This window comes from Momordica charantia, assembly GCF_013281855.1.
Source record: "Momordica charantia cultivar OHB3-1 chromosome 9 unlocalized genomic scaffold, Mcharantia_2.0 BLBB01000009.1, whole genome shotgun sequence".
Lineage (NCBI taxonomy): Eukaryota > Viridiplantae > Streptophyta > Magnoliopsida > Cucurbitales > Cucurbitaceae > Momordica > Momordica charantia.
In genome coordinates this window covers 24,487,534-24,510,162 of record NW_028275167.1, presented here as the reverse complement: position 1 = coordinate 24,510,162, position 22,629 = coordinate 24,487,534, and the positions used below count along the sequence as shown (strand labels likewise).

The following is a 22,629-nucleotide window of genomic DNA, read 5'->3' as shown; positions in this document are numbered from 1 at the left end:
ATATATATATATATAAAATTTTATTACGTATAAGCAATTGTGATACCTGAAGTAGAACAAATAATTCAGACACATTTTGAGAATCTATTGAAATTGAACTATTAAAAATTGGGGGTAGGTTTGAAAATTTTATAATTAAAAAATAGGAACAAGATACCAACTTACACAACACCATTGCATGTAGATAAAGAAATGCAAATAAAGAAAAATAAACACCAAGCAAGTTATAAACGCTATCAATTCTTATTTCATATTTCCAATTTTCTTAAGAAAATTTAAGCATTTTGTAACTAATTAGGTTTCCTGTTTCTATTTTTTTTATTGTATAGAAATTTTTTAAACAAAAAAATAGAATTATTGTCTTATAGATACTGGAACCAACCACAGAAACATTAACAAACAAGCTTTTAATGAATCACTTCAATCGACAAAAGAGTATTACACCAAAAAAAATCTAACTCAAATCCACAAAACAATGAAACAAATGTCATAGAAACACCCAATACAACTCTCAGTCTCCACCAAATATCTCACAAATTTATCTACCATACAATGATGTTGTGTAAGTCAGTAAGCTTGCACCCCGTTTGTTCAAACTCTCAAACCTCATTCATTGGTCTATGGCGCCATCGCCCCTCAAGCTCGAATCTTGTTTATCGGCGTTCATGGCGCTACCGCCCCTCACAAACTAGTTTCTTTCTCATATGACATCAATTAGAATATAGTATCAGTATCACTCTTACTCCACACGCATTTCTCTGTAGTTACCGTTCGTATTTGACAGTCTTTTGAAAGATGAAGAGTATCCAAAATCCTCAACAGAGCTAGAGTGACTCCAAAACGTGCCAACCGTCCTGATGATCGGCATCTCATCAGGGCTCATATTTGGTGATTTCTTAGGGGAAGGTGAAGTTGAAAACTGTTTGAGCTCCTCCATAGTTAATGCTCCTAGAATTGGTCTATCTTCTTGGCTTATAAGCGAGTTCGATCCTTGAGACTCTGGTGTCGGAATACCTGAAATGCTTGTGTTAGTCTTGCCAGTGGGTGTAACTTCTGATGAACTCAACCAACTTGAAAGGCTGGCATCAACAGCTACGTCTTGATTTGAGTTTTTAGGTTGACAAGTTTTTGATTTGTTACTAAATGATGATTCCTTGAAATTTTCTTTGTGAGGATTCAATCCAAGTCTATCCTCAACTTTAACTGCCTTCCATTGTGAGAGGTTCTCCACAGGCTTCAACACAGAAGAATGAACACGGGCACTCCTATCTCGAGCATTCCACCTCGACCCGATTTGAGGCTCGTTCTTTCTAGGACACCCACACACCGACAAACAGCTATCGACCTCATCAGCAAACACTTGAACAGAATCTTTCCCACTTGATTCTGTGATTCCATCTTCACCATTAGAGAAATTGTCATACTCTTCGTCATCATCGACGTCATCAAAATCGTTTTTATCGCCATAATCATCAGTATCAGCATTATCATGATCAAGCTCACTATCAGCACAGTCCAATACTTCATCTTCATCATCAGTGTCCCTACAATTATGGTACCTATGATTGAGAGGATAAGACGAAACACTTGAAACAGTGGAGCCATCTTCAGAATAAGATTTGCATTGGGCTATTTCAGCTAGGTCTTTCTCCTCCTTGCTGTTCCTATCTTTTTCAAGAAAAACATCAGCTTCAGCTTCAGCTTCAACATGATCAAGCTCGTATGTCTTTACATTGGAATCAAATGTTACTCGTTTTCTGGTACTCGGGCTTAGTTGCTGCTCCTCAGGTCTGTCCCTACACTCAGAACCCATAAATTTGGAATAAGAACCTATAAAACACTAAGGAACAACTTGTGCTCAAATAAAACAGCCCAAATATCTAGTTATGTTCTTGTTAGATGCTCACCGAGCTTTCGGAATCGGACTGATAGACTTATCACAAGCACTGTCTGCAATAAATGGTGAGTCCTGCACGGGCTTGGAGACATAATTAGAATATGTTTGAGAGTGACGGTAGAATTATTGATTTTGAAAAAAGCTATTAAGTATAATTGATTTTTCAAAATCAGCATCCGAGTGATACCTTAAAAATCAATTTAGAGTGATTTTAAGCCTAAGATCAATTTCTTAATTTGCCAAGTACAAAAATGATTTTTAACCTGTCAAAATCACTTCCAAGACACCATTGGCTTCCAATTAAAGTTCGAACATCAGTTTCATATGGGATCTCACTTCTTAGAGGTCTGTTTGGCATCAGAGAAAGCTTCGAGAAACCAAACAAGTTCGTACAATTATCAGTCAACTTAAATAACTAAGGCCAACTAAATCGAGGTTAATTCAATTCTCAATCAACTTAAATAACTTCTTAGAGCTCTGTTTGGCATCAGAGAAAGCTTCGAGAAATCAAACAAGTTCATACAATTATCAGTCAACTTAAATAACTAAATCCAACTAAATCGAGGTTAATACAGATCGAAAGAGCGTGTAAAAACCTAAATCATCAAAAAAAAAAAAAAGGGAGGGGATAAGCTTTGCCCTAATTTCTCTGCCACTTACAGTGAAATCAAGTGAAACGCTCACGAACTTACTTGGTGTTCTCGTGGCTGAACCTTGCGCGGCCGCCTCCGCTTCTCGCCTTTGGATGAGCGAAAACAAGCAATGAAGCAGCCCATTGTTAACAAAACAAAAGAAGACTCTCCTTGCTCGTTCTCTCGCACTGCGAACAATGCTCTGAAGTGATAACTCCGAAAGGCGGATTCTGTTATTGGGTTTTTTCCATGTTTGTGAGAATCCGATGAAGAAGGAGAGAGAGAGAGAGAGAGAGAGAGAGAGAGAGAAGTGGGGCAGAGCCAAACGGTCAAGAAGAATTTATGGGTTTCTTAAAAATTTAATTTCTGTTGGAAAACCAAGGTTTTTTTTTTTATTTTAGAGTACATCCAACCAGGCGAGCGATCGAATTCAAATGTCAAAGTTCTTACTATCCAAATATATTTTGGTTAGTACACGTAACACTTTTGTTTTAAAATATATATTAATTATTGTTGATCATGCATGTTTTTGCTATGGTAAACAATATTTAAAGTAACGAATAAAAACCTTTCTATTTCTAAAAAAATTAAAAGTGATTAATATTAATATTACAATCATCATGGTATAAATAACAAAAGATTTAGAGGGAATATGTTCAAATTAGGATGGTCACCTACTTAAAATTTAATATCCCACCTATTTTCTTATCAATCAAATATAGTAGAGTAAGGCGGTTGGCCTGTGAATAGTCGAGTTGTCCACAAACGGGTCCGAAAAGGCGGATATAAAAAAATAATAATATTAGATATATATTAGTGACATTTTGTTATATTTTTCATATTTTGTCGTTTTTTAATATGATGTAAATGTCGATTTGTCCCTTGTATCAATGTGGAACCTATTAAATATAGTATCGAGAAACAAGCTAAGCCAGAGAACTGGTGATGGAAAATAGAATAAATAATAGAAAAGGGGAGAGAGGAGAAATTGTGGAGAAACTTTGCAGGGCAGGTGTTGGCGTTTGGGTAGATTTGGTTGATTTCCTGCCGTTTGATATTCGAACGTTGTGGGTCCCTTCGCCATCTTGGATATCGTTAAAGCTTAAAGCTGATGATAATAATTCAATTTTGAAGTGTGACTTATGAATAATTATAATATATGTGTTAAATTATAAATTTGGTTTCAACTTAATTCCTGTAATTTTAAAATTTTTAATTAGCTTCGGATAGTTTACGCTTAGTTTTAATTCGGACTTCGTGGTTTATTTAAATTGTATAAATAATCTTTCAAATGTGTTCTCCTATTTGAAAAGTTTGAGATAGAATTAATATGATATTTTATTATACAAAATTTGAATGAAGTGAAGTAATTTGATAATTAAAATAATGTATTTGAATTTGAGTAAATAAGTACAAATTTGTATTACATGCCAACTTTAAACATAATTTAATTGGTTAAGAATATATTATGCATCAAAAGGTCAAAAGTTTAAATCTACATCATCACATGTTATTGAACTAATTGATAATTACATTTTAGCTCTACGCCAAACTTGAGTATCCTTCTCAAACTTAATTCAACCCCAGTTATATTTAGAAAACTAATTTTAATAAATTCAAGTAGCTATTAAATTGGGATAGGGAAATTGGTAAATCTAACCTAGTTTTTCAGTTTTCTCAAATCCCTAGCCATTAAAAACTTCTTTTTTACCCACTTGAGAAACATTATGTGAAATGTGTTAGATGAAATGACTATTATGCCCCTCAATTTTTTAAGTCTAAAGTAAAAAAATTGGGCGAAAACTCGAATAAGTTCACAGCAAATTCGCTCGAGCTTTTTATGAAATGGTTTCGGGCATGTTTTGATAACTCGGTATATTGAGCGAGATTAAATAAATAAATAAATATATATATATATATATATATTAATTGTTATAATCGTTCTGAAAGAGAATCGAGCACTCAAATATCTACAGAGTTTTCTTTGTTTAAAAATTAAACATTTACATGAAAAAATAGTGGGAAATTAGATGAGATTTAGTTCTAGTAGAGAGAGGGTGGTGGGGCGCACTTCTAAGCCAACAATCAAAGCAACATATTATTTAAAACATTTATGCAATGTAATTTGTAACTTCACCCAAAATTTATCTTTTTAAGTCACATAAATTTCCCGTAAATTAATAGTTCTAAACGAATTTTCTATATGAATCTCAGATAAATTTTCTTTGAACTAATCCATTTTCTATGAGTCTAAGGCGAGCTTTTTGTTAAAGATCCCACATTAATAAAAAAAATGACCTTATATAAATTTATAATAGACATGGACTACTCATTCCATAACCTAATCAATTGGTTTTGAGATAGAAATCATGAATACTGATACTTTCTTCTAAATCAACTTGACATGAATCTTAGGCGAATTTGCACGAATCTTGAATTTCAGGGGAGAGTAGAAGAAGAGAAAGAAAAAGATGCATCTTCCTATCATCAAGGCCACATATATTGCTTTTTTTTTTTTAACAGCTGAAATGAATACTACCCCAAATTTTCAATGTTACCCCTTCCTTTCAACTACTTGCATACGTCCAACAACCCACCCTCTATGGGCATTTTGGTAAATTTGACTTCCCCATTCACACGCGTCGTTTGCTCATTGATCCATAGTTCGTGTATGAGAATATTCGAGTCAATAATTTTTTCCACAGAGCACATGCTTTTTTTTTTGCATTAGCATAAAATAAATATATATTTTTCAATTCACAACACGGCAAAAGACTTTAACATCGCCATCAAATTTTATATAGAATTAAACAAAAAAATTAACATATTTTTGAAGAACTACTTGATTTTCACCGATACATTTTCGTCTTTGCTATGACTTTGGTCAATGTTTGGGAGTCTCTCGAGAGAAGACCTACTACTTTTCTACACACGAAAAATTCTTTTGAAAAATTCTCCATCAAATTAGACTTATTTATAGAAATTAAGAGCAATCCTTTTCAAATTCTTAGTCTTATCTTTTTTATATCTTATACATATAAATAGTAATTATTTGAGTCATACTCAAGTTCTTTTTAATATTTTATTAATATACAAATATACAATAATGTAAAACAGGTACGGTTGAAGGTTACATTTTAGTTATCAGGATAGGGCATCTAACCATAGACAAGTTATTTATGAAAGAATTGATAACTACATCAAGTCAAGATTAAATGAGATTTTCATAAAATAGAAAATAAATATTTCACATAAAAAATTTCAAAATAATTAAATATTATTTTATTAATGAATAATAAAACATATACTATGAAGCTTTAGGCACAAGACCCAAAAATTTTCTATAACGATCTCCCTATTTAACTTAAATTAGTACTTTAAAAATATTAAATCAAGTGGATCTAAGCATGAATTTGAAATTCCCCAACCCACCTATGTGTTCAACTATAAAAAAAATTAAAAAAAAGATCAACCCAATATATATTCTTCACGTGGTTCACGTGGCTTGTCAAAACAAGTCGGAAAAAAAAAACAAAATCATAAATTTTGAAAGTCCAAAAAGCTTTCACATTTCTCTTTCATTCTCGTAGGTTCTTCTCTCTCTTTCATGGGGAAAAATTTTGGTTCAAAAATATTTTAATTTAGTTCCTATATTTCTAAATTTGTAGTTTAGTAGGTAAAATATTGATTTTACGGTTTTTAAACGTATTAGATTCATGAGTACTTTATCACTTTTTCTACTTTCAAGTTTTCATTAAATCTTAACTAAATTTTACTTGTAAATATTAAATTATTACAAATTTTAAATTACAGTTATTATATATTTAATAAAATCCAAGAGACTAAATCATAACAAATTTAAAAGTATAGAGATAAAATTATTACGCTAAAGTTTAGTAGAGACTAAATTGTTGCTTCAATGAGAGTTCAAGAAACACGTTTTAGAGTCAAAGCGAGCATAGTTGATCAGTAATTGGTATATACCTTCAACCAACTATTGTAAGTTCGAATCTCCTCCACGACATGTTGTATTAAAAAAAAAACTTTTTGAAGGCACGCATAATTATGTTCTAAAAATATATATATATTTTTAAAAAGTCATTTTTAAGTTATTGGGAATAAAAATGAATTGATACACCATATATTTTTATATGGTCTAAATCTTTACTTTTTCGACACATTACCTAAAAGTGAGAAAGTATAATGTAAAGACTTGAAATTTTCTCCAATAATTTGGAATCAAACGTTTTTCCCTCGAGCAAGATACTTGAAACGTGACATTATTTGGAGATCAATTTTCTGACAATATTTAGTTAGTAATTTGAAAATAATAGATTTAATGAAAAATCGAGTTGTAGTAAAAAAAATCAACACTCCCATTTTCTAAAGTTGTCAATGTCACGTAACTACAAATAATTAAGAGTCTCCTGTCCTGCCACACACAATAGTCAAGAAGGGAAAGTGTACATCCACGAGAGGGAAACAACGTCGTTTTAAACTACTTTTCCAAGTTCATCTAGAAATTTCATGTTTTTAATATTTTCTAATATCGGTTGGATAATAGATTTTTCCTCTCCTTTTTAGGTTTTGTCATACCATATATTATAAATAGAGATGAATGGATAATTTGATAAGCGAGTGCAAATAGAGAGTTATGAGAAATTCTCCAAGAAGGGAGAGTTTGAGAGCTAAACACTTGTGTATTCGATAGAGAGTTTGAAATTAGACTTGTGTAGAGTGATTCGTGAGCGTTTTCTGTGTAAGGAAACTGAGAGAAATCATTGTAAAGGACTTGTAAACTCTTGGGAGATTCTTTTTCACATTTTAGTACCTATAATGGTAGCAGAGAACTAATCACCACTTCAACAGGGGATCGAACAAGGTTTCTTTCGACACCTGAGGATTGCTTTGTGCCTGACTACACTCACTACCTTGTAGCGTGAATGTATAAAGAAATGCCCTCATAGAGTTTCCAACATTCATTCTCAAGCGGGGAGCGAGCTCAAGACCGAACAAAGCTAGAGCATCTCTTCCTTTTCGCCTTGCCCCGAGGGCTTACAAATCTATGGGCACAGTTGAACGAAGTTCGTATTCTGATACGGGTGGAGTATCAGAGGTTGAAAAAGGCTAGACCATAAATCAAAAAGTTAGAAAGAAGAATCGAAAGGAACGGGATGTAGCCCACATTGGGTGAACTAGTATAAATCGATCGTTTAATTTTCTTTTCCCTAATCTTTATTTATTATTCTTGTTACTTAGAAGTTTTAGATTAGTTTATCTAACCTTTTAAGTTGTAAATTCTAATTTGAAATTTGAATTTTGTTTTAATGGGAACCCAAATCTTATCCGAGACAATTAGCTAACAAATATTGTTTGCATTTGTGATTGAGATAATTATTAATTACCTGTATTTTTCACAATAGATTTAGAATTTGAATCTCAATTTAAGAAGTTTTTTAAACTATGTTCATGACATAATTGAGATTTTTTTAATACATTAAATAACGTAAAATTGAGAATTTAAAAATTTTTAAGACTAAGTTGACAATTACTAAAAAAAATTGAGACTTTGTATAGGGCTAAATATTGTCAAAGTCTCAAATTTTGAGGTAATTTTTTATTTGGTCCTTAACATTCAAAAATTCTCAATTTTACTCTTAATATACTAAAAATTTTCATTGTGGCCCTTAGTTAAAGAAATATGTAAAATTTATTAAAAAACAATGTACCATTTCTAGTAAAATTATGGAGCAAAATGAGGCACCATGAGTTACGAACAACAACGAAATACGAAATTTAAACAAAAGATAAAATTAAAATATAAATTTGGAATTTTTGTAAATTAAAAAACACAATTTAGAATCAACATAAATACCACCAAAATCCGCTCAAAATTTTCCCTCCCAATTTATCCATGAATTACCACTATTTATAGGCAATTTGTACAACCATGAGGTGTTACATTTTGACACTAACAATAGGTAGAAAAAGGACACATGGGTTATTGAGAATTAAGCACATGGATAAAGGTCAATTTAACACTTGGAGACACTAAGCAAATGAAAGAAATTGACACATGACGTTAGGGTTATTTAGACATCTCATATTTTGACACCTTGGTTGGGCATCTAATTTGGATAATGTTCATAATACTCCCCCTTAGATGCCCATTGTTTATATGAAATATGTCTTGTTAAAACCTTACTAGGAAAAATCTCAGTGAGAAAAAAAATCATAGTGAAGGAAAAAAGTACATATTTCATATAATCTAACAAATCCAAAAGAATACAATAAATTATGCTCCCCTCATATAAACATAACCTAATATCTCTGAGCTGTCGTATTCCAACATCACGTACCAATCTTTCAAATGTTGCAGTAGGTAATGCCTTTGTAAATAAATCTGTCAAGTCATCATTCGAACAAATTTGTTGAATATTAATGTTGTCATTTTCTTCAAGGTCATAAGTGTAGAAGAGCTCAGGTGAGATATGTTTTGTTTTATCCCCTTTAATATATCTTTTTTTTATTGAGCTATACATGTTGTGTTATCTTCGTATAATATCGTTGCAAGATTATTAGGAGACAAGCCACATGTTCTACGAATGTGTTGAATCATTGATCTTAGTCATACACATTATAGACTAGACTCATGAATTGCAAGAATTTTAGCATGATTTGAGGAGGTAGCTGTTATGATTTGTTTCACTGATCGCCATGATACAGCAATTCCTCCATATCTGAACAAATAACTTGTTTGAGATCTAGCTTTGTGTGGATCAGATAAATATCCGGCATCTACATAACCAACTATATCAAAATTTGATTTGTTTGAATAAAACAAGCTCATATCAGTCATTCCTCGAAGATAGCAGAATATACGCTTAACTCCATTCCAATATCTTTTTGTTGGAGAAGAACTATATCTCGCTAATAAATTAACTGAAAATGCTATATATGGTCTTGTATTATTAGCAAGATACATAAGTGCACTAATTGCACTAAGATATGGTACTTCAGGACCAAGAATTTCTTCATTATCTTCTCGAAGTCAAAATATATCTTTCTTCACATCAAGTGAACAAACTTCCATTGGAATGTTCAATGGATGTGCTTTGTCCATATAAAATCTTTTTAAAATTTTTTCTGTATAAGTTGATTGATGCACAAATATCTCATATGCTAAATGTTCAATCAGCAAGCCAAGACAAAATTTTGTTTTTCCGAGATTCTTCATTTCAAATTCTTTCTTAAGATACTCTATTGCCTTTAAAAGCTCTTCAGGAGTTCTAATTATATTCAAGTCATTAACATACAAAATTATAAGAGCAAATCCTGACTGTGATTTCTTTATAAAAACAAATAGACAAATTGGATTATTTTAATATCCTTCCTTCAACGAATATCCACTCAGACGATTGTACAACATTCGTCCTGATTGTTTTAATCCATAATGATTTCTGTAACTTTATTGAATATAGTTCTCGAGAACTTTGATTATATGTTTCAGGTACCTTAAATCCTTCAGAGATTTTCATATATATATCATTATCAAAGAGAACCATATAAATATCATGTGACTACATCCATAAGATGCATGTCAAGACTTTCAAACACAATCAAACCAATTAAATATCTCAGTGTAATTGCGTCCACCATCGGAGAATATGTATCCTCATAATCAATACCAGATATTTGTGAAAACCCTTGTGCAACTAGTCTTGCCTTATATCTTGTGACCACACTGTTTTCATTTCTTTTTCTTACAAATACCCATTTGTATCCCACAAGCTTAACGCCTTCTGGTGTTTGGATTACTAGTTCAAAGACTTGACGTTTTGAAAGTGAGTTTAATTCTACCTGGATTGCTTCTTTCTACTTAAGCCAATCTTTTCTTTGTTGACATTTTTTGATAGATTTTGGTACAGAATCTTCACTTTCGAATATAATGTCAAGAGCTACATTATAAGCAAAAATGTTGTAAATAACTATATTATTTTGGTTCCATCTTTTCCTTGTCATGACGTAATTTATTGAAATCTCATTATTATCTTCAGGTACTTGACATTCCTTGGTATTTTCATGAGTAGTGTTTTCTTCTGGAATATCCATATTCTCAATTGAGTCATTTTGATTATTGACTACTTTTCTTTTTCGAGGATTTTTATCTTTAGGACCCATGGGTCACACTCCTAGCGTGTCGTAGACTTATTAATTACAACTTGTTGTATTGGGATATCAATTTTTGATGGAGCATTTACAGCCAGAATATATGACTTAGTCACTTTCTTAGCATCTATAAATGCATCTAGTAATTGATTTGCTATATTTTGAAAATGGATTATCTTCTGAAGTTCAAGTTCACTTTGATCTGTACGGGGATCTAAATGAGACAATAAAGATGCATTCCATGTAATTTCTTTTTCCAACTTCTTAATTCCTCCCCCTAATGTTGGAAAATTTGTCTCGTTAAAATGACAATCAGCAAATCCTACAGTAAATACATCACCTGTCAAGGGCTCAAGATATTTAATGATTGATGTGGAATCAAAACCAACATATATTCCCAACCACCTTTGAGGTCCCATCTTAGTACATTGTGGTGGAGCAATGGGAACATATACTGCACATCCAAAAATTCTCAGATGGGAAATTGTAATGGAGAATATTTGTGATAGGTTGTTGGCCTAATACGTGCAAGTGATGTTGCATGCAAAATACATGTCCCCATACAGATTTAGGAAACTTAGCTCTTATAAGCATTGGTCTAGCAATTAACTGCAGTCGTTTTATAAATGATTCGACTAAACCATTTTGTGTGTGAACATGAGGTACACGATGTTCAACAGTTATCCCAATTGCCATACAATAATTATTAAATGGTTGGGATGTAAATTCACCAGCATTATCAAGACAAATGTTTTTAATTGTATAATCAGGAAATTGTGCTCGTAACTTAATTATCTCAGCAAGTAAGCTTGCAAATGCAAAGTTTTGACTTGATAATAAGCATACATGTGATCATCTACTTTATGCATTTATTAACACCATAAAATATCTAAAGGGCCCGCTTGATGGATTAATAGGTCCACATATATCACCATGAATTCGTTCTAAAAATGTAGGTGATTCGGTCTCCACTTTAGTTGGTGATGGTCTAATGATTAATTTACCTTGAGAGTAAGCATCACATGACAATTCATTAGATTGAAGAATCTTCTGGTTTTTCAATAGATATCCATGTGAATTCTTAGTAATTCTTCTCATCATTATGGACCCTAGATGACCCAATCGGTCATGCCAACTAGTAAATATATCAGGATTCATGAACTTCAGGTTCATTGTTGCATATATTTCAATTACTCATCCAGAAGATAAAACAGGTAGCTTTTCCAGTATATGTTTGCCATGTGAGACAATAGATATAATATAAAGATATTATATATTATTCTTCTTATCAGTCTCAATATGATAACCATTGCAACGTATATCTTTAAAACTCAATAGATTTCTTTTTTATTAGAGAATAATGCATTGTCAATTGTAAACTTTGTTCCTCTAGGCAAAATAATATCTGTGTTTCCAAAACCATCAATTAAGTTTGCAGAACCTGATATTGTATTGACTTTTGCTTCTAGCATTGTCAATTTGGAAAAATATTTTCTACTTTTCAGTATTGTGTGCGTAGTTGCACTATCTGCCAAACATAAATCTTCATTGCTCATTTTCGAGTAATCCAACATATGAAAACTGTCCATGCTTCTTCATTAAACAAAATAATCACAATAAAAAGATGAGAAGAAAAAAAAAACTTGAAATACAAAAAGCCAACCTTAGTTAACATAAACATGAAAGATATATGAAAGGAAAAAAACATTAATTCTCGATGTTTTCAAAGTCAAAGAAAACACTTGCTATTCCATTCATTGTACCAATTTGATCTCCAGGAGTTTCAAGAAAATCTGTCACATCCAAATTTATTATGTTGGCAGGATCAAATATATCACCATCTTGATATGCAAGATTTGTCTTCATATTTTTTCCATTTTCTTTTAGGGAAGCTTAATAGAGATCCACCAAGTGTTTCGACGTACGACAAATACGTGCCCAATGGCCAGTCATTTCACATCAAAAACATTTGTGTTCAACATTTCTAAAACTCTGATCCAGTGGAGTTTTTCCTTTATGATCATTATTTCGTGTGGTTCTTTTGAAATTTGGATGATTATAACGACCACCATGAAAAGAATGATTATTTCTTCCTCTACCGCGGTCACACCCTCAATCACGACCAATTATTAAAATTCACAGCATTTGTTTCAGGGAACGATGTTGCTCCCATTGGTCGAGATTCATGGTTTTTCATCAACAATTCATTATTTTTCTCAGCAACAAAAAGACATGATATGAGCTCATAATATTTCTTAAAATCTTTCTCTTGATATTGTTGTTGCAAGAGCATATTCGAGACATGAAAGGTAGGGAATGTCTTCTCGAGCATATCTCCATCAGTAATTTTTTCTCCGCATAACTTCAATTTCGAATTGATTTTAAATTATGCGGAATTATAATCACTTACTGATTTGAAATCTTGGATCCTTAAATGCATCCATTCGTATCGAGCTTGAGGAAGAATAACTGTTTTCTGATGATCATATCTCTCTTTTAAATTTTGCCATAATACACGAGGATCTTTTATTGTCAAATATTTCATCTTCAATCCCTCGTGGAGATCGCAACGAAGGAAAATCACGACTTTTGCCTTATCTTGACTCGTCGTTGTATTTCCTTCTTTGATGGTTTCTCCCAGATTCATAACATCGAGATGAATTTCAACATCCAGTACCCATGACAAATAATTATTGTCATTGATGTCAAGGGCAGTAAACTCTAATTTGGTGAGATTTGTCATGGTAACACTATCACAAAGAAAAATATATGTATATTAGAAATTTGATATATACTAAGCATGAAAATAAAAGGAAAATCAAATAACCTAACTTTAGAACCTACCTTTAGGATGGCAGAAAGTCATGCTGATAACGTCTTGTAAAATTATGGAGCAAAATGAGGCACCACGAGTCACGAACAACGAGGAAATACAAGATTTAAACAAAGACAAAATTAAAATATAAATTTGGAATTTTTGTAAATTAAAAAGCACAATTTAGAATCAACATAAATTTTCACCAAAATCCACTCAAATTTTTCCACTCTCAATTTATCAATGAATTGCCACTATTTATAGACAATTTGTACAACCATCAGGTGTTACATTTGGACACTAATAATAGGTAGAAAAATGACACATAGGTTATTGAGAATTAAGCACATGGATAAGGGTCAACTTGACACTTTGAGACACTAAGCAAATGAAAGAAATTGACACATGGGGTTAGGGTCATTTATACATCTCATATTTTAACATCTAGGTTGGCAACAAATTTGGATAATGTTCATAATACCATTTAAATTATTGCTTTGATGGTATAATTAGACACATATACACAACGTCAAAAAAAAAAAAATAGACACATATACATACCAATTAGAAAAAAATAAATTATTGCTTTGATGGTATAATTAGACACATATACACAATGTCAAAAAAAAAAAAAATAGACACATATACATACCAATTAGAAAAAAATAAATTTTTTTGATTGGTGGGTTGGATTTTCTAAATCAACCGTTGAGCTTCATGTGTCATTTGAGTGACATGTTTATATTTATTCAAATATGTTAATAACAAGATAATTCAATTATAATATTAACATTTTGCTAACAATATATATATCTTTTGTGTAAAGACTTAATTGAGAATTTTTAATATATAAAAAGATAAAATTGATAATTTTGAAATATCAAAGACCAAAAAGTTGTGTTGTTATTATGTTAATTACATACCATTTTTTTTATAAATTTGTATTCGAAAGTCAACCAACGAAACAGCCATCAATCATCTTCAATGCAAGCTCATCACAAGTTAGATTCGTCACCCGGCTCCATTTAATAATTGAGAATTTAGCAGCCAAATGGACCAATGCATCTTCTTATAATCAAGACCACATACATTTATTTATTTATTATTATTATTATTATTTTTTACTTTTTCCCAGATAAATGGATGCTTCAGTGGAATTATCTTCCTCCAATCCTTGACTGCCATCTTTCTTCAATCTGACACATAAATAATCAACTTAAATTTCCCATCTTACCCTTCATTTGAACTGCTTTCATCCGTCAAACAGCCCCCTCAATGTGAGCATTTTAGTAACTTCACTTATCCAAAATTCACACGAGTCTATTATCTATCGATACATACGACGCGCATGGGAAGATTGTTGCGTCGTCTTCTCTTCAGTCTTCAGCGTCTGTCTTCTCTGAGTCGAAACTTTTCCCACCGCCGGGATGTCGCCGGCGACGGAGCACGTGCCTCTATTACCGGCGAAGAATCAGGCTGCGAGAACGGCGTCGGTCTCCGGCGCGGTGTTTAATGTGTCGACGAGCATTATCGGCGCCGGAATCATGTCGATTCCGTTCACTCTCAAGGTGCTCGGCATAATCCCGGCCGTCGTTCTGATCCTGCTCGTGGCTTTCATGACCGACATCTCGGTGGAGCTTTTGCTCAGATTCACTCATTCCGGCGAGTCGACGACCTACGCCGGCGTGATGAACGAGTCGTTCGGCCGGATTGGTTCGGTTGCTACGCAAGTTTGTGTCATGATTACCAATCTTGGCTGCTTGATCATGTACCTGATCATAATCGGTAAATCTTTTCACACTAATTTATATAGCTGATTTAGATTAGGAGATTCTGATCGGCGGCCATTGAATTTGGGGAAATGTTTCATGAAATCGCAAATTGTTTTTTCGATTTCTCTTCTGAATTCGAGGTAGACTTCGATTGATTCTCATTAGATTAGATCTAGAACAAATGTCGTAGAAGTTTTCCTCACTCCGCAGAGTTTCGATTCGGAAATTGATCTCTGGTTTTGCTTTGTGTATTTGTTCGATTTGTGGAATTTCTAGGTGACGTATTCTCCGGCAACAAGGGAGGAGAAGAAGTGCATTTAGGAGTGCTGCAACAATGGTTTGGGATTCAATGGTGGAATTCGCGAGAGTTCTCAATTTTTTTCACCGTCGTCTTCGTTCTGCTTCCTCTGGTTCTTTTCCGACGCGTCGGTCAGTAATCGGAAACTGTCGAATTAAAGTTAAACTGCTTGACGGAAGTATGAATTTCTTCGTTTTATTGCTTTAATGGCGGCCGATTTGAAGCCTGCCATGTGTTTGTTTGTTTGTTTGTTTGTTTCAGATTCTCTGAGATTCAGTTCGTTTGTATCGGTTGTTCTGGCCGTCGTTTTCGTTGGAATAAGCTCCGTATTGGCGATAATGGCGATCGTTCAAGGCAAAACGAAGAGCACGAGATTGGTACCGGAGGTCGATGATAAAACCTCCTTCTTCGAACTCTTCACTGCCGTTCCAGTTCTTGTCACTGCCTTCACTTTTCATTTCAATGGTAAGAAGGAAAAGAAATAATGATGATTATTTTCAAGCTTTCTATGATTTAATAGGATCCAAATTATATAGTATATTAAGTTTTTAATATTAAATTAAATCATATGAAAGGTAGTTTTTTTTTCCCTTGTTGAGAAATTTTTTTTCTTCTCAATTCTCAATTTACACAAAAATTGAAAATCATTTCTATTCCAAAATATTTCCAATAGTTTAAAAAGAAAAAAAAAACTTAGGTCTCCGAAATAATAGACCTACAGTGACATGTGAATCTGTGGTTTTACTAATAATTCTTTTCGACTAGACAATGAGGATCACCCTTAAGACTTTGTTTAGCGTACCTGCCATCTTAACAAATGATGGTTAACATATAAGATAGACTTTTACAAATATAATTTGCGAGAATCTATGATATAACGAAAAAAATATTATTTTGATTTTTAAAAGTGATAACCGAAAGTCCAAAACAAATATACAAAAGAGTTGAAGAAAAAAAAACGAAATATTGTGATTTGGCCATTTTTTTAAAATATAAAAGTAACTAGGATGGCTACTCCAATTTATCTATTTTATATACTTTATGCTATTATTTTTGTGTTTCTCGCCCTCGCAGCTGGGCCCACGACCACATCCACATGTTTCATGAGTTTTGCACAAGTATCAACATTTTCTGTTTTTTTTTTTCTCCTCTTCTTTTGCCTCTTTCTTTGGATATATGGTGTTTTCATATTTGTTCTTCGATCTCATCCTTTGGGTTTACTTTCTTTTCTTTCTCTCTTTTTTTCTTTCAGTTTTCACTCGTCCTTTGGATTTTGGGTTTTGGTAGCTGTTTGTGTTCGTGTTTGAAATGGGAAATTGACATAGATAACTTAAATAAATTTGTTGTTTGCTCAACTGACCTCAATTAAAAAATTTGACTCAATGACCCAATTTAATATTTTGAATAGAATATTAGGATTAAATTACTATTTTAGCCTCAATCTGGAATGCAAGTGAAGTCGCAAACGAATTAACACGAAAGGAAATTAATGGGCAGGTTCGACCGTGGTTTTGACCGTGGTTATTGTTAGTTTGACCTTGGTTAGTAGAAGAGTAACACGAATTTTTTGCTTCACCATGGCCGTTAACTATAGGACCCCGGTCGTGGTGTTCATGAAAGGCAACTAATGGGCTAGATTGGACCGTGGTTAAAATGAATGCTTGACCATGGTCGTGAAAACTAGTACCACGGCCGTGGTGTTCATGAAAGACAACTAATGGGCTAGGTTGGACCGTGTTTAAATTGTTTGCTTGACCACGGCCATGAAAAAGAGTACCACGGTCGTTCATTTAATGACCATTATACCCCTCAGTTCAAATTCAAACTGTTTGTATCTCTCATTCCATCTTCTTTTCTGTTCTTTCGTTTTCGTTTTCGTTTTCGCCCATTCGATTTAGCTCCCTCAATTTCCTCTGTTTCACTCTCTACTAGTCAATATCGTGCTCTGAATCGCTTCCCATATCCGAAACTTCGAGGGTTAGAACATTTTATTTCGTATTTGCGTCCCTTTTATGGCAAGAAAATAAGTTTTTGTTTACTTATATTTGCGATTTTTTTCGTTATTCGTCCATTCATTCCTTCCATGACAGCCTATTTAGTATTTTCGGTACTTGTAGGGCTCGAAATCGGGTTTTTTTTTGTTTATGATTTGCGTTTGTGGTTGAAATTTTGATTTAGGGCTTCAGGGTTTCTGTTTTCGGTTGTGTTTGCGTGGGTTTGTGTGGGTTGATGTTTTCTGCTGCGTTTGTTATCGTTGTGTGGGTTTTCTACAAGGAAGTTTTAAGGGTTTAGAAATTTGTGTTGAACCACGGCCGTTAACGCAACAGTGGTTTTTGAACGATGCATTGGTTTTGGGCAAATTAATGGGCGCGTTAGCGGTCGTGGTTCAACGCAAATTTCATGGCCGTGGTTTTTGGCTGTGGTTAAAATGATTGCTTGACCACGGCCATGAAAAAGAGTACCACGACATTGGTTCTGTCCAAATTCACGGTCGTACCACGGCCATGGTCGTGACCTTGAAATTTAACAGAATCAACATCTAGCCCACCCATGACGCCACCTTCGTACATCGTACTAGCCTCGTTCCACTTGCCACCATAGATCACAAATAGTCGACGCATCCTGCATGGAGAATAATAATAACAAATCAAAGTCACCACGACCGTGTTAGTTTCAAGACACGACCATAATATAAAGCACAAACACGAGTGGAGGCACATAATCGAACATTAGAGGACCACGGTCGAGGGAACATACAGCCATGGCCCCCGGGAACATGTCACAACGGCCATGAAACAGACGATAAGCACCACGGTCGAGGGAATTTGCAACCACTGCCATGAATCAAACAATAAAGGACCACGGCGAAGGAACATGCTACCACGACCATTAATCAAACGATAAACACCACGGCCGAGGGAATTTTCAACCATGGCCATGAATCAAACAATAAAGTACCACGACGAAGGAACGTGCTACCATGGCCATTAATCACACGATAAACACCACGACCGAGGGAATTTGCAACCACGGCCATGAATCAAACAATTAAGAACCACGGTCGATGTAACATGTTACCACGGCCATTAATCACACAACCACGGCCGTGGTCCTACCAAAACACCCCGGTCACGAATCGACAAAATGGACCATGGTCGTGAACCGATCAAGGTTATCTGTATGCAATCGACCTAAAACCACGACCATTAATCAGAAAACCATTGACCACGGCCATGAATCATTGACTTACGTAACTTCTTTTACCCACAAAAATACTGATAAAAATTCAGAAATTCCATTTACTCCAACTAAATACATCATATTCTAGACGAATAGAAAACAATATTATGAACCAATAAAAAACTAACCTTGTTCAAGATGTCAGAGATGAAAAATTGACTTCCTTTAATGGATTCAAGATGTGAAAAATGTTGGAAAAGGTATGGAAGTTATTCAAAATCACGTGAAAGATGTGCTTCTGGACAATACAGACTGAAACATACTTTTATTCTCTGCAATCGGTGAGAATGTGTGGGTATATAATAAATGATAGTACAAAAATTTGGTGGGGGAATTATTAAGTTGGTGGTACTTTAATAAATTCATGGCCATGAATCAAGTGAAACTCGCCCATGGTTTTAATTACACCAACCTACGTGATTCCGTGGCAGATTTGTTGTAGTTCAATTCATTTTGGGGTATATTTGTAATTACAGACTCTCTGAAATGTCAGAAAAGTTAAAATTGGGTCAGTTGAGTCAAGTTTTATAATTTAGGTCATTTGAGCACAATGGAAACTTTTTCAGGTGAATTGAGTCAATTTCCTATTTGAAATGTTATTCTCGTTACTGTTGGTGTTGTAGATCTAAAGAATGAGAGATATTATAAATATTTATGAAAAATAAATATTTCAGCCATGCCAATCACAAACCCAATTAAGAGTTTGGTAAGATTGTGTAGACACTTAAGCTTCCTACTCGTAGTAGAACCAATCGACCCGAATTTTAAAGTTGGTGTAAAAAATCTTCTTAAACCAAGTTCCTGTATACTTTTTATTTTTTATTTTTTATTTTTTATTTTTTTTATTTGACCCGAAGGATTTTATTTGACTTAAATTATTTAAATTATTTGGTTCATATAATTTGAGTATAGTTTTAATTTTATTCTTTAAGGTCTTAAAATTTTCAATTTAATCCTTAAGATTGATCTTACTTTCAATTTAATTCGTCTTATTTGATTAACTCAATATTTTTTTCCACTAGAAAAAATCCACATATTTCCCTTTCAATTTTTTACTTGGCCTAAAATCATAATATAGTCAATTAACATATTTAGTCAAAATAGGAAAAATCAAATTTCATGCTCATGACCAAAAATAGATATATATCATAAGGGGCTGACAAATAATTTTTTTCTAATTTTGTATCAATTTTACATTAGTAAAACAATATCAACTACAGCCCCCTTGATTTCCATCTAGATTCTAAAATCTACCAAATACAATTTTAGAAATCAATAGAACTTGATGATTGAAAAGTTGTTCAATGTAACGAATGTTTTCTTCTTCTTCCTATATCATGCAGTTCATCCAATAAGTTCTGAACTTCAGAAGTCATCGGACATGATCACGGCGGTTCGAGTTTCGCTCGTTCTTTGCGCCGTTATCTACTGCGCGATTGGCGCTTTCGGGTACCTGTTATTTGGGGACTCAATAATGTCAGACATTCTAACCAACTTTGATGAGAGTTCTGATTCAACAACAGGAACTTTGTTGAATGATGTGGTGAGATTAAGCTATGCACTTCATCTTATGCTGGTTTACCCTCTGCTCAACTTCTCACTAAGGTTCAATATAAATGAGTACCTGTTCCCAAAGAAGCCTCCTTTGGCCACAGATTCAACAAGGTTTTTGGCCATAACAATGGCTTTGCTCTTCTTCACCTACTTGGCTGCAATAGTGTTCCCAAACATATGGTCTATTTTTCAGTTCATGGGCTCAACTTCAGCTGCCTGCCTCGCCTTCATCTTCCCCGGCGCTGTCGCTCTCAGGTACTCCGATCGACCTCGAATGCTTATATTTTGGAATTATAAGGCTAAATTATACAAAATGACCTTGAACTATGTAGTTCTAGTTGGATGGGATTTTGTCTTTTAAAAGTTTTAATTTGATACAAAAGGACCCTTGGTAACGGTAATATATAATTGAATGTTTTAATACATTATGAAAGAAAAATGGAAACAAAGAACAAAGATTAGGGGGGCCCACATGTTATATTAAAAAAGTAATAAATAAATAATAAGATTAGGGGCATGATGAAATCAAATATTTATTACAAACACCTAATATATATGTGGTTAATTTGTTTCAATTTTTGTTTCAATATTTTAAATGTTTCAATTTTAACCCTCAATATTTTAGTTTCATAATACATTGTCTTAACAGATATTTCTTAATCGCGAAGGGCTTTTGTGAAACAAATCTCTTTTAAAATGCTGGGGTTAAAACGTGTTAACTTTTTTTTAGTACAATATGTTGGGGTGGGAGATCGAGCCCACAAACTCTTGATTTGAGATACATACCAATTACTGTTAGCTATGCTCGCTTTGTTAACTTGGTCATTATGGTCAGTGTTTAGTTTTGATATGGTCTCTACAATTTGGATTTAACTTCAATTTAGTCCCTATAGTTTTAAAATTCGAATTTGGTTCTTATGGTTTGAATTTGATTCCTAGATTTTGTTAAACTTCACAAATCGACTTGTTCTATCATATTTTTTTTTCACATGATATGGGAAGAGTTTTCGAGTGGGAAGAATGCAATTTAGGGACCACTTGTGAGATTCAGTAAAATCATTGGCCAAATTGAAACTTCTGAATTGAAACTAAGCTCAAACAAAATTTATGGTTAAAATAAAAGTTTAGTCTTTGAACATTTAAGGTTGAGTCTAATATGTCTCTAAACTGTAAGAAATATCTAATAGATCCCTTAAATTTCAATTTTGTATTTAATGTCTCTCTTAACTTTTAATTTTGTGTCTAATATGTCGTTGAACTTTTAAAGTATTTAATATGTTTGTAAATTTTCAATTTTGTATCTAATAGATCCCCCAGTTTATTAGATATTTTTTAAAAATTCACATACCTATTAGACACAAAATTGAGGTATTAGAGCTCTATTAGACATATAATTCAACCTTATATCTAATAAATCTACGAATGTTAATAAATGTGTAATAGGCAAGGAGTTTACTCGACACAAAAATTAAGGTTTAGGTATCTAGTTGGACACAAAATTGAGAGTTAAAAGGAACCCTTTAATAACACTTTTAAACTTCAGAGCCTTATTAGGTACAAAATTATTCAAAGTTCAGAGGGTTATGATCAGATAAAATTTTAAATTTAGTTAAATTTTAGTTATTTTTGTTTGGTCATGTAGGGATGTGAATGGAATATCAACAAAAAGGGACAAGGTGGTTGCTTCAGTAATGGTAACTCTGGCAGTGGCAACCAGCATTATTGCCATTGCTACAAACATAAACAAGGCATTGAGCAATTCTTAAGGTATCAAATTATTATGGAAGTTCCATTATTTTTGTTTTTGGGGGTGATAGAATATTTTTGGTTGTATAGTTTAGTAAATATTCTCTCCCTTATTATTTTTAGTTCAGAAGCGGATTCGAAATTTCAACACCTTTACAGAGGTAAGTAATTAATGTCTTAACCAATTGAATTATGTTTATCGACTTCTCCCTCCACTCCTTTGTAGTTTAGTTTCATATATTTTAAAAATGCAAAAGTTGTTTGTATCAAGATAAAATATGAAAGTCGAACTAAGCATATATAACATTCAACTCGTTAGACATTGATATACGTATATATTAATATTGGTTGATGTTGTGGGAAACTAAAAAGTTTGTAAAATAAGAAAAAATTATTAGTTCAAAACTAATTTTTAAAATATTGTAGTTTTGATTTCATCTCTTGAAGAAATGATCTTGTTCGAGTGGCCAAACACTGTTTCTTCAAGGTACGAATTTGCCACATAC

At 33.1% G+C, this 22,629-nt stretch overlaps 2 protein-coding genes across 2 annotated transcripts; one reads left to right on the top strand and one right to left on the bottom strand.

Moving 5' to 3' along the window:
• Positions 1-392: 392 nt before the first annotated feature.
• On the bottom strand, positions 393-2,855 carry LOC111015972 (uncharacterized). The gene is made up of 3 exons (XM_022291188.2): positions 2,590-2,855; positions 1,908-1,969; positions 393-1,796 (listed from the first exon to the last, which is right to left on the bottom strand). The coding sequence occupies exons 1-3, from the start codon at positions 2,671-2,673 to the stop codon at positions 740-742; spliced, it is 1,203 nt and encodes a 400-aa protein (XP_022146880.1). The 5' UTR covers positions 2,674-2,855; the 3' UTR covers positions 393-739.
• Positions 2,856-14,855: 12,000 nt separating this feature from the next.
• On the top strand, positions 14,856-22,449 carry LOC111015873 (amino acid transporter AVT6C). The gene is made up of 6 exons (XM_022291044.2): positions 14,856-15,298; positions 15,562-15,714; positions 15,845-16,048; positions 20,167-20,632; positions 22,020-22,144; positions 22,247-22,449. Exons 1-5 carry the CDS (start codon positions 14,941-14,943, stop codon positions 22,141-22,143), a joined length of 1,305 nt encoding a protein of 434 aa, XP_022146736.1. The 5' UTR covers positions 14,856-14,940; the 3' UTR covers position 22,144; positions 22,247-22,449.
• Positions 22,450-22,629: the final 180 nt, after the last annotated feature.

Bases quoted from the DNA above. Each gene is read 5' to 3' on its own strand.
- LOC111015972 (XM_022291188.2), bottom strand. From the start codon at position 2,673: ATGGGCTGCTTCATTGCTTGTTTTCGCTCATCCAAAGGCGAGAAGCGG. The intron at 1,970-2,589 runs GTAAGTTCGTGA...AAGCCCGTGCAG, and splicing joins TTCAGCCACGAGAACACCAA to GACTCACCATTTATTGCAGA. The intron at 1,797-1,907 runs GTGAGCATCTAA...TTCTGAGTGTAG, and splicing joins AGTCCGATTCCGAAAGCTCG to GGACAGACCTGAGGAGCAGC.
- LOC111015873 (XM_022291044.2), top strand. From the start codon at position 14,941: ATGTCGCCGGCGACGGAGCACGTGCCTCTATTACCGGCGAAGAATCAG. The intron at 15,299-15,561 runs GTAAATCTTTTC...TGGAATTTCTAG, and splicing joins CATGTACCTGATCATAATCG to GTGACGTATTCTCCGGCAAC. The intron at 15,715-15,844 runs GTCAGTAATCGG...TGTTTGTTTCAG, and splicing joins GGTTCTTTTCCGACGCGTCG to ATTCTCTGAGATTCAGTTCG.